At 38.9% G+C, this 12,523-nt stretch overlaps 2 protein-coding genes across 2 annotated transcripts in view; both read right to left on the bottom strand.

Moving 5' to 3' along the window:
- The window catches only part of LOC142334939 (telomerase protein component 1-like), a 230,261-nt gene that overhangs the window by 140,521 nt on the left and 77,217 nt on the right, over nucleotides 1–12,523 (bottom strand). The window lies entirely within an intron of this gene.
- The window catches only part of LOC142334524 (uncharacterized), a 33,220-nt gene continuing 29,051 nt past the window's right edge, over nucleotides 8,355–12,523 (bottom strand). Inside the window, exons 3-4 of the mRNA XM_075382623.1 lie at nucleotides 11,683–12,034; nucleotides 8,355–9,146 (exon numbers count right to left, since the gene is read on the bottom strand). Of these exons, the coding sequence (XP_075238738.1) occupies nucleotides 8,523–9,146; nucleotides 11,683–12,034 (976 nt within the window). The 3' untranslated portion in view covers nucleotides 8,355–8,522. The remainder of the gene's footprint in view (nucleotides 9,147–11,682; nucleotides 12,035–12,523) is intronic.

Genomic DNA, 12,523 nt, shown 5'->3' with positions numbered 1-12,523 from the left:
GGTTAACACAACTCAATTCAGAAATATAAAAACAATTAAAACGCACAAGCTTCAGCTCAAAAAACATAGCCGTTAGAATACCAGAAACAACGAGTCAGGCAATATAAACTCGAATTAACCTTTCCGAATTCAGTATCATGAAAAAAGCAAAGAAAAACAAAAACTTGGTTAGACAAATTTTTAGTCTTCAATGTGGAGCAGTAGAGGTGCAGTTCACCCAGGCTGCGCGAGGGGTAGGTGACTGGGGTAAGTAATTGGGGGTTATGTATGTGCGTCGTGCAGGGTGCAAAGGTAAGTATATAGCTAGAGGCTAGAGGTAGGTAGGTAGGTGCCACAACTGGAGAGGGCGTATTCAGGTAGGGGTGGGGTTATGCAGAACCGAGGGTTATATAGGCAGTTTGATATGTAGGTGGGGGTCTTCAGTTTAGATAAGGAGGTACTTGTGTGCCATCGAAAAAACTTAAAATAACGTCTTCAATTTGAATAATACTATACTGTAGTTTACAATTACCCTACATAGCGAAAAAAGCTACTCTTAAAGTCCAAGTTTCGATAACGAAGTCAAAACTTAAAACTGGAAGTAAGTGGACGAATAGAAAGAAGTCATTAGAAGAAAGTCAATCAAAAAACCAGCCAATTAAAAAAGACGTTTACAATAAGCTTCAGCTTTGTTCGAGAGCAATAAAAAAAATCTGAACGGCTATTTATTAAAGAGTAGATGTGGGGGCAAGATTGGGCGTCGTGTAGACGGGTTGGGGGTTTCGGTAGTTGTGGAGAGCTTAGGTAGGTGCAGGGGTAGGTGGGGCATGTAGGGGTAGGTGTAGGGGTATGTTTCACTCCAATGAAAACTTTCGATAGCAGAATGTCTGATACACTGAATTTCTGTTCAATAAAACTGCATATGTAAACAAGACTACCCGACAGATTGCATAATAATAGCCGCCATTGATTCCCCTAAACCCGATTGAGATTGAAAGGAAAAACTGCAGAAACTCGGTTTGAGAAAAAATTAAAGAACAAAGTGGGTTGATGTTCTTCCGTTAATAGACATACTCCTGTTTCTTAATGAGAGAACACAGAGGCTAGTGTCTGTACCAATAAGGATTAGAGACAAAAATTAAGATTTATAAGAACAAAGTTCAAGCAGCGGGCATCTAAAGTAGGGTTTCAAGGGTTTATCCCGTTTCCATTTTTGAATTGGATTTTCCTATACTGACTATAGACTGTTAATTGCAGCAACTGCTGCTGAAAAGTGCTTCGAACAGAAACGTACAGAAGGAGGGAAGATTGAAAATAGCCTAGAGAAGCCAAAAAAGATTGGAAAAAACTTAAAACAAGTGAAAGAAGTAAAAACAACAAATAACTGCCAAACTGATTTAATAAAACAAGTCCTAAAAATCTCAACGCCTTAAAGCAGATACAGAAACTCTAAAACCGAACTTACGTAACCAAATGATATAGAAAGGTCCAAGGCAGAAAAAAAATTGGACAAAAAACTGAACAAAAAATTATCAAATTATACTGTATCCTTCAACTTCAACTTAAACAAACTTCAAGTGATAGCAACAAACCATGAAACTTACGCCAGCCCACATAAAAAAAATTTGAAAAAACACCGCAAACTAGAAATTTGAAAAGATGTCTAAAAACCGCTAAGAAGCGTCTAAAGCAGCGAAATCCTAAAAATATCTCAAGAATTCATATAGAACTCTAATATATGAGATGGTCAAAAATCCTCCTAATCAAAAAACATTTCAATGTTAGTATGGTTAAAACAACCAATTTACTTGAAAAAGTAAAGTGAAAACTAAACTGCTTCAAAAAATTCGCACTGGATCAAAATATTTCGCTCACTTAGCAAAAATTTTTCGCGCCTGCTTTTTTGTCGCTTTTGTGTCAGCGAGAACAAAAAATACTCTCTCTTCTCTCTGCTATTCAATACGTTCAGCCGTTTGACCTAAACACGTGCTTTTTTGACTGTTACACCCTTCTTAGGAGTTCTCTGAATACTTTAGAAGTTCACTGAATATTAGTGAAGAAGTGCCAGTTTCTATATCTCCCGTCTAAAGTAACTAACAGGAACAAACCACTAGCAGTTCAGTAAGGAGCGGTTTGTCAGATTCCTCAACTGGTTTAACACAGCAGATGATAGAACTGACAATTAAAGACGACATATCTTGTTTCCTGATTCCAGTTGGAACTACCCCTTTATCGAAACAAAAAATGTAATCTATACAAAGTCTCCATCTTGGATTCCGACTCTTTCAAGTTCAAGGTGACTTACTTGCAGTGGGGTTCAAACTACGATGAATGGGTGTGCTCTAAATCAATTTGGGCATATTGGCAATTCACTCCACTTTTGTCAACAGTGAAGATACCGAAACATCTACCTACCCGCATAGACGAGTTGATTCAATCTGCAACACTAGGAATTGATTCACCAGTCCCCAGTCACAATCCAAACGAGTTACCAGATTTGACAATTAATTGCAGCAAAAATACTCCAACGCTTCGCCAAATCCCCGTGATATTTTGTATTTCATGGTCCGGGATTATTAAGTTATTCATAGAGGAATGCATCTCAAATCCTGATCGTGCTGATAACTGGAAGAAGTTTTTCGCAGTTAACAAATGTCTTTTGAGTGCTTCCAACAGAGGGGGTAAAAACATAAACAACGGCAACAGCAGAATGATTAATAGAATTTTGATAAGAAGCAACTACAATGAAGCAAAAATAAGAGCACCAACACAATGGAAGCGCTTCTCTCCCGAGCGAGAAAGTTTTGTCTTCAGGGCAAACTAGATTTGATTTCAGAAACTCATTTAATTCGGTGAAGCGCAGTCATTTCTTCTTCCACAGCTCAACAAAAATTTTGATAACTAGTATTATGTCTCTTGCACCCCTTCGTTACTTGAAGCATAGTAATTTGTTCTTCAACAGCTCAATTTTTGACAGTCAGTCAGGAGTGCAACACGATCCACTGGGTTCACTTTTGTTTTCACTGGCCATATGGCCTCATGGACTAAATTGAGAGCAAATTACCAAACCTCTTGCTGGTGTCTTGATTACAAAATTATTGCAGGTAAAGCGTTGTAAAGCGTTGTGAACCCGATTTTTGTAAAGCGTTGAAAACACCCACAGAACCAGGAGAAAAATGCGGTTTGGAACTCAGGAGAAGTGCGATCTATGTTCAATCGAAAGCATGACGAAAGATGACAGTTTGATCTAGAGGAGCTGTGTAGATGGAAGTGAAGTTTTAGGAGCTGCTATAGGATCTGATGCTTTTGTTTCACCTTATTTACAAAAACGCGTTAAAAAATCAGAGGAATTTCTAAACAATTTAGCATATGTGCACGATCCACAATTTGGCCTTGGCATTTTGGCGTTTTTGCCTTGGTGCCCCCAAAATGTTCGAGTCTTTGCGATGCTACAATTCACCTGCGGACAAATCAAACAAAATCCAACGAAAATTCGATTCGGTTCAACGTGCAACCTTTGAAAGGAATCTGGGAGTTCTGATATCAGGTCCCTCTCGGGACCAAACATGTCACCCAATCAACAAAACCGGTGTAGGACTAAGACGATCACCAGATCAATTTCAGGCTGCATACGTTGACTCCATCTTTCAATCCTCTGTTTTTGTAGAAAAATTAACAAGCCATAATACAACTGAAGACATCTTATTTCTTAAGGCAATTGAAGAATCAAGAAAAAGGAAGAGCTTGATACCTCAGCTTGAGACAACTTGTTAGGAAAACAATACTTCATTAGACAAAAGTCTCGTTTGCAATCGTTTTCTACCACAGTCTGGTGCCTGGTTATCCGCAGCCTCCATTCCAGCTCTGGGATTAAACCTATCTCCCAATGAGTTCCATTTTGCTCTTATATAAAGACTGGGAGTTAAATTATAAGAACGAGAGAAAATGTTCTTTTCGTAAATCTGCGGCTAGATAAAGTGGGCGATCATGCCGGTGATATGATCTCTCATGATCGTATAAGGAACAAAATTATATCAATTAGCTCGGGAGCTCTTTTGTCTCCCATCTGCAAACAGAAGAGTTTACTGCCCGACAACAACTCCAGAATTTACTAGCCTGTATGGATTGCCGGTCAACCAGCATCATTGGACGTTAGCGCGTCTCCCTTGCAGTCAAGCCTTAGTATAAATGCGTCGGAGAAGAGTGGTTTCGCCATGTCAGCTGCTGAGGACTGAAGTACGAACAGTACGCCCGGAAATGTGAAGTCGGAATTCAATTCATTCCTCCGGCTTTCGAGTCGTTTTGGGGATTTTCAAAGACAGTTTGTAAGACCCTCAAACGAATCACTACTCTGGCCGATAATTGAACTTTGAAGCCGGCGGTGCTGTCGTTAGCTTTCAGTAGGTTATATCACAGTCTTTGTTACAGCAACTCAGGGGTCCGCAATCAATCTCCTTGTAAGGGATGCGAGATTATAGACACATATGAAAGAGGCCAGTCGGCTTTGAGAAATGTGTCACCCATGAGCGGGGACGAACTATGCTGATAAGTTTTTGACGACTCATCCAATGAGTGGGGAACTCAAAATATTATGCTTTATCGAAACAAAAAATGTAATCTATACAAAGTCTCCATCTTGGATTCCGACTCTTTCAAGTTCAAGGTGAATTACTTGCAGTGGGGTTCAAACTACGATGAATGGGTGTGCTCTAAATCCATTTGACGTATTGGCAATTCACTCCACTTTTGTCAACAGTGAAGATACCGAAACATCTACCTACCCGCATAGACGAGTTGATTCAATCTGCAACACTAGGAATTGATTCACCAGTCCCCAGTCACAATCCAAACGAGTTACCAGATTTGACAATTAATTGCAGCAAAAATACTCCAACGCTTCGCTAAATCCCCGTGATATTTTGTATTTCATGGTCCGGGATTATTAAGTTATTCATAGAGGAATGCATCTCAAATCCTGATCGTGCTGATAACTGGAAGAAGTTTTTCGCAGTTAACAAATGTCTTTTGAGTGCTTCCAACAGAGGGGGTAAAAACATAAACAACAGCAACTGCAGAATGATTAATAGAATTTTGATAAGAAGCAACTACAATGAAGCAAAAATAAGAGCACCAACACAATGGAAGCGCTTCTCTCCCGAGCGAGAAAGTTTTGTCTTCAGGGCAAACTAGATTTGATTTCAGAAACTCATTTAATTCGGTGAAGCGCAGTCATTTCTTCTTCCACAGCTCAACAAAAATTTTGATAACTAGTATTATGTCTCTTGCACCCCTTCGTTACTTGAAGCATAGTAATTTGTTCTTCAACAGCTCAATTTTTGACAGTCAGTCAGGAGTGCAACACGATCCACTGGGTTCACTTTTGTTTTCACTGGCCATATGGCCTCATGGACTAAATTGAGAGCAAATTACCAAACCTCTTGCTGGTGTCTTGATTACAAAATTATTGCAGGTAAAGCGTTGTAAAGCGTTGTGAACCCGATTTTTGTAAAGCGTTGAAAACACCCACAGAACCAGGAGAAAAATGCGGTTTGGAACTCAGGAGAAGTGCGATCTATGTTCAATCGAAAGCATGACGAAAGATGACAGTTTGATCTAGAGGAGCTGTGTAGATGGAAGTGAAGTTTTAGGAGCTGCTATAGGATCTGATGCTTTTGTTTCACCTTATTTACAAAAACGCGTTAAAAAATCAGAGGAATTTCTAAACAATTTAGCATATGTGCACGATCCACAATTTGGCCTTGGCATTTTGGCGTTTTTGCCTTGGTGCCCCCAAAATGTTCGAGTCTTTGCGATGCTACAATTCACCTGCGGACAAATCAAACAAAATCCAACGAAAATTCGATTCGGTTCAACGTGCAACCTTTGAAAGGAATCTGAGAGTTCTGATATCAGGTCCCTCTCGGGACCAAACATGTCACCCAATCAACAAAACCGGTGTAGGACTAAGACGATCACCAGATCAATTTCAGGCTGCATACGTTGACTCCATCTTTCAATCCTCTGTTTTTGTAGAAAAATTAACAAGCCATAATACAACTGAAGACATCTTATTTCTTAAGGCAATTGAAGAATCAAGAAAAAGGAAGAGCTTGATACCTCAGCTTGAGACAACTTGTTAGGAAAACAATACTTCATTAGACAAAAGTCTCGTTTGCAATCGTTTTCTACCACAGTCTGGTGCCTGGTTATCCGCAGCCTCCATTCCAGCTCTGGGATTAAACCTATCTCCCAATGAGTTCCATTTTGCTCTTATATAAAGACTGGGAGTTAAATTATAAGAACGAGAGAAAATGTTCTTTTCGTAAATCTGCGGCTAGATAAAGTGGGCGATCATGCCGGTGATATGATCTCTCATGATCGTATAAGGAACAAAATTATATCAATTAGCTCGGGAGCTCTTTTGTCTCCCATCTGCAAACAGAAGAGTTTACTGCCCGACAACAACTCCAGAATTTACTAGCCTGTATGGATTGCCGGTCAACCAGCATCATTGGACGTTAGCGCGTCTCCCTTGCAGTCAAGCCTTGGTATAAATGCGTCGGAGAAGAGTGGTTTCTCCATGTCAGCTGCTGAGGACTGAAGTACGAACAGTACGCCCGGAAATGTGAAGTCGGAATTCAATTCATTCCTCCGGCTTTCGAGTCGTTTTGGGGATTTTCAAAGACAGTTTGTAAGACCCTCAAACGAATCACTACTCTGGCCGATAACTGAACTTTGAAGCCGGCGGTGCTGTCGTTAGCTTTCAGTAGGTTATATCACAGTCTTTGTTACAGCAACTCAGGGGTCCGCAATCAATCTCCTTGTAAGGGATGCGAGATTATAGACACATATGAAAGAGGCCAGTCGGCTTTGAGAAATGTGTCACCCATGAGCGGGGACGAACTATGCTGATAAGTTTTTGACGACTCATCCAATGAGTGGGGAACTCAAAATATTATGCTTCATCATGCGGGTTTTAATTCAGTGGCGGGAAAAATCTGAATGCAAGAAAAGGAAGCTTTACCTCAAACATTTTTTTCAAGAAGGAAGCGAGTGTGATTCCATTGTTGATTCGGGCAGAATTCTTGATAATAACAATGATCGTTTATGAACCAAGACTTTCTAATTGTAAATTTTTTCACATAAAAAAAAAATTTTAAATACGCTCCAAATTCTTATCAATAAAAAGACTACTATTCGTGTCGTAAAAAGACAGCACACCAATACAATTAAAATTCTTGAATTGTAAAAAATAGGAGCGCAATAACAGCCTCAGAGCAGTATTTTTAATCTTTTCGATAAAGAAATTACTCTTCGAGTCGTAGAAAGACAGCACACCAATACTATTCAAAATCTTTGAATTGTAAAAAATAGGAGCGCAATAATAGCCTGCTGAGAAGCTGAGGGCGGCTATTAATAAAATAATTTCTACTAAATTCGTTAGAGAGCAATTAGGAAAGCGAGAAGTAAGCCACAAAAACTGTACATCAAGTGCAGTTCTTTTCTGATGAGATTTTTCTGATGGGCTGCACTTATCAGAATAAGTGTCGAGATAAATTAGGTGATAAATTAGATAAATTCGGTCTTAAAACAGCTGGCCTTCGATAACTTTTGAACTTGCAACGAAACGTAGGTAGAACTGCTTCATATCATTCAAGGTTTTCAGTGACACTCATGGCAGAATATCAGATTTGGATTTCCAGTTCACAGGATCCAGATCGTAAAACTTTCTTTTAGGTAAAGTGACGCAATGAATTTGGAAACTCAAATTGCACATCAATGCCCTTTTGTTGTTGACAATCTGTATTAGAATACTTTGTTTCCGCATAACCAACATAACTATCAAATCAAAAACCATAAATTTCAAGATTATTTTCTCGCAATTGAGAATCAAATGCGTTGCATTGTTTCAATGCAATTAGGCGCAAAATATCTCAATTTTATGGTTTAGTCATGTATGCAGTAAGGAAGCTGCAAAAATGGAACATTTTAAAAAAATTACGAATTTTGCAACTCTATCTAAAGGTTAATCAATTTTCCGACCTCACTGATCTGACTAGATTTGGATTACAACAAATCAAAGTGTAAAATTCAATTTCGGGTGTCCAGTCTCTGATTTTTTTTTTGAACTTTTCGACGGTGAAGTTAAATTTCTGACTTGCAAATGAACTAATAAAATTTCAATGCCAAATTAAGCAACTTCTGCGATTGATATAAGAAAAAGGTCTAAATTCAAGTTCATAAGATCTTAAAGAATGTTCAGAAAATGTTCAGAAAAGAGTTGCAATACACTGATCTGTTCGAACGAGACTTCTAGTTTAAGTGGTTCTCATTCAATTAGCATAAACAAGACCGTCTGCTGAGCCGAAAACGAATCGTTTGAAAAACAATTATTGCAAAATGATTGATCTACATCTAATACAAAAGTGGGGAAACAGTCTGATATAATATGGACTCATCAAATCGCTACAAACTTATTACTCAGACTAAACAAATATTGATTTGAAAAAATCAAAATGTCTTATTAGTTTGAATTGTTTTTTTTAACATTCATGCTCGTTGAAAATGGCGGCAGCGTTAGGAACATTGAGGAACTTGGCGGACGACTGATGGCGCCCATTTCTAGCAATGTGCCCAATTGCAATTCCATTCTCATCACACGCACTGGGATTTCGACTGTGCAGGGACGCACTTCTATTACACATTCGGCTACTGCGATCCATGGACATTCTCTTCGTATTTTGACTATGCTGCGCGGCTCTCAACTTATCAGCTGCAAGACGCTGCCTACAGAACACCATTTTGGCCAACAACACGGACGCGCTTCTGAAGCTGCGGTTGTACGCAAGAAATAGTGGAAAGTTGGTCAATGATATCGTAAAAATCAGGTAAGTCGTTAGCTTATAGACCACTTGGGGTGGTGCCGTGATGTAAATGAAGTCGACTGACATGTACGGAACCCAAGTGAGTATGAATATAATGGTGATACACAGGAACAGGTTATAAGCCCGTTTGATCACTCGTCGTTCCTCTTGCTGCTTAGCGTCTGATACGTGGCGACGACTGCAATTCGCTTCACCCACTGAGTTCTTTCCTACAGGTGTCGACATTTCCATCTGTGACTGACGCCCCTTGACTGACGCGCTGTCATTTTCCAATCCCATAATCTAAAAGATATAGGTTTTACGATTCCCCCATTTTCACCACCTGTCACTGAACCCCAATTATTTCACCCCTCTATCATTTGACACCACCTATATAATTGGTACAATTAATGTTCAATACTAACACAAGTTAGTATTAATTCTGACTCTTCACCGGTTTATCCACTGATTTACTTTTTTGATACTTGATTTGATACTTTTTTGATACCTTGAACGTATTCATTATGTTGAAAGAATTTGTTGAATAAATTCTTTTTCGGTTGAAACAGTTAAGTATGACGTTAGAAGTCAAACGCAAAAAGTCGTGTACTTATGTAAAACTTATGTAATTAAAAAAAAACGAGATCAAAAGATAAAGCGACTTTTAAAAACTTAGGACAATTTCTGACGTACAATTCAAAGAATTTTCATTGACTAAACGAAAAACTAAACCTAGACCTAGAACTAACTACGGGTGAATTGGGAAAAGCATTTCTAAAAAATCAGACAAAAAAACAAAATGCCGCTAGCGAGAACAAAAAAACACTAGCGAGAAATGTGAATTTGATTCCAATAAAAAAACTAGGCCTAGAATGAACTATTAATGGATTGGGAAAACCACTTAGAAAAAAAAATCCGATCCAAAAAATTGACAAAACAGTAAAAAAAACCAAAGTAAAATTGCCGCATGTGAATAAAAAACCATTAGCGAGAAACGGAAATTTTGTTCAAACACGTTTTCTCACTCTACTTAGGCAAAACCACTCGCTTTTTAACTCTATTTCCTGTTTCCGCGTGACCAAAATCACTACTTCAATTTGACTTCAAAAATGATGAAAATGTGTCAGCAGGTCTTAAAAAAAGACACCGCCCCAATACAATTCAAATTCTTTGAATTGTAAAAAGGAGAGCGCCTATATAATATCCCTTTGAGAGGCTGACGGCGGCTATTAAACAAAAAAACGTGTACGAAACGTAAAATGAATTTACAATCAAAAATGGGAGCGCTGGACGAGATGGGGGTCCAAATCGCCAGGTGGCGGAGGATTGATGGCAGAGACTTGGATTGAAGGGGGTGAGTGAGTGGGGTGGAGGGTTGTGACTCAGGAGGTCAAAATTATAAGAATAAGATCCACCCTTCACAACATGAGTATGTCTCCTTTAACAACTTCGGTGAACAACGAGCACAATAGAGCATGTTGCAAAAGACTCCATCATAATGCAACCAGATGCCAGCAAAAAATTTAATTTCTAACAAAATTTGAGCCAAAATTACATTCTTCAAACAAAAGCAATCAAAATTACGAATTACCAAATGTATTTCTTCTCAGCATCTCCAGTTCTTTACCTGTTTATCCCGTTTCTGATGACAAAAGTCATCCAACCGACTAAACGTCGGAAGAATTGCTCTCGACCGACTAGTGGGAGCTCTAATTAATTGCAGCCTGCTTCAGTCGGTGGGGGGGGGGGGGGGGCGGGGGAGCCTAAATGGAACTAAGAAGTTCAATAGTGGGCTTCAAATAACCACATCAGAGGTTAACATATACCACTATTAAGATTTAAAGTTAAAAATGGCACCAGTTTCGGCGCATTTTTCATTTGACTTTGAGCATCAAATTGCCGCCAATTGAGTTCCGCTGCTTGAAATTGTGATTGAGAGGGAATTGTAGTTCACTCGAAACGCAAAAAGTCTAGGGCCTAAAAGTCACTCGAAAAATCAAAACGGTCAAGCGAAAATTTTGCATAAAAAAGACACATTTACAATAATTGCTTCTCTACGAGAGCAATTAAAAAGAAGGTCAAACGAAAATTCGATCAGGCGACAACTTCTAATCAAATTTCGAAAACGGTTTTGAGACAATTGCTCCCCGATGCCAGTGGTCTTGCTTTTCTACGAGATTAATATAATATGTAACGTTGACTCTCAAGATACCAAAATGTAACGATGATGAACTCCTTCAAAGTTTCGCTGTTAAAAGACGGTTGTCTAAAAATGAGATGCTTTCACGTTATTTCTTATTCAACTATGACTGAGCTTGAACTTGCGTTAAACATCTGAGCTATGGAAAATATAAATTGCGATTTCAGGAGGGCTTTCCTTTCCTTGTTTAACTTTATATTGGGGTATCTGATGAGATACCGTTACGTATCATCTGAATCTCATAGGCAGTCACGGCCACAAGTGTAGGGGATCAATGGTGTAAAAATTGTATTCGAAATTTGATTAGAAGTTGAAGTAGTATCGAGCAAAAAAATCTTGCTTCGTTAAAGTAGGGAGTGCTAAATTACTTTTGACGTTCAGTATATTTCACACAAATTGATGCGATGCGGTATGAAGATATATTGATCTAATTGAGCGTCAAAAGCAAAGAATTTTGTCGCCAGCAACAACTTGAAATTGAATAAAATAGTACTTTGCCCAGCGCCAAAATACCCAATGTGCATAACTCCCACCAATTTCTTTTATTGCGATCCATGAACAGTTTCATTACTCTTTGATGATCGAAATTAGCTCTGAAAAAATGCAACATTGTCCAACAACTGTGCTTCCGATACTGACCTTTTGTGTTCTGGTCGATCTGCTGTTTGCCCCTTGAGTAGCCGCCGAGCCTGCTGAAGGCACACCACCCGCCGCAGTAACTGGTACAGCATGCTTTGCCCTGCAGAGAGCCACAACTATGGCAGTGTAGCAAGACACCATAATAACTAGTGGAATAACGGCATTGAGTATGAAATTTGACATGGTGAAGCCAAATGACGTGGTGTAGATGAAGCACAGCAGTTGTCCGTCAAATTTGGTCCCTTTGAAGTAGATTGCGCTAGTCACGGGGAAAAAGGAGGAATAGAGCAACACGAGGACTGTAAATATTACGTATGTCTTCCTTGTCAGTTGTGACATCAAGTAAAGATACCTGTTCAAGTTCCACAAGTTAGAATGCACTGCGCTGATGAAACATGTTGAATTAAGCATCCTTTCAAAAGTTTTACTTTTCTCGTTAACGGACTTATGGTTTCAAAAGATTTGTTAAACAACAGGTTAATTTCAAGGACCGTGAGATGAAGCTGAACGAAGAATTAACACGCTTTTTCAGTTTAGAAAATTACTATTGCGATTTTCGAGAAAATGTCCAGCTATCGAGGCGTGGAAGGCAAACAAAAAAAATTGGCGTTGAGTTTTATCACTATTGGGCAGGAGAAATTGAGGGGTTTCAAACTTATCGCCCTTCACGCCATGAAATTGTTTTTAAAAACAGTTCCGGCCAATCGCATGCTTATACGCTGGAAAATTTTAGGGCTCAGAGAGAGCAGCTCAGCCATTAAATGATATCAAGGCAGTACCTGTTCATCAAGTTTTTGAAGACAAAAAGTCAAAAGAGTCAGTCAAAAAATGTGTTCATCAT

The sequence above is a fragment of the Convolutriloba macropyga genome, chromosome 2, assembly GCF_964194025.1.
Source record: "Convolutriloba macropyga chromosome 2, txConMacr16.3, whole genome shotgun sequence".
NCBI lineage: Eukaryota > Metazoa > Xenacoelomorpha > Acoela > Convolutidae > Convolutriloba > Convolutriloba macropyga.
The sequence above is the reverse complement of the archived record's forward strand: the minus strand, read 5'-3'. Positions and strand labels throughout refer to the sequence as shown.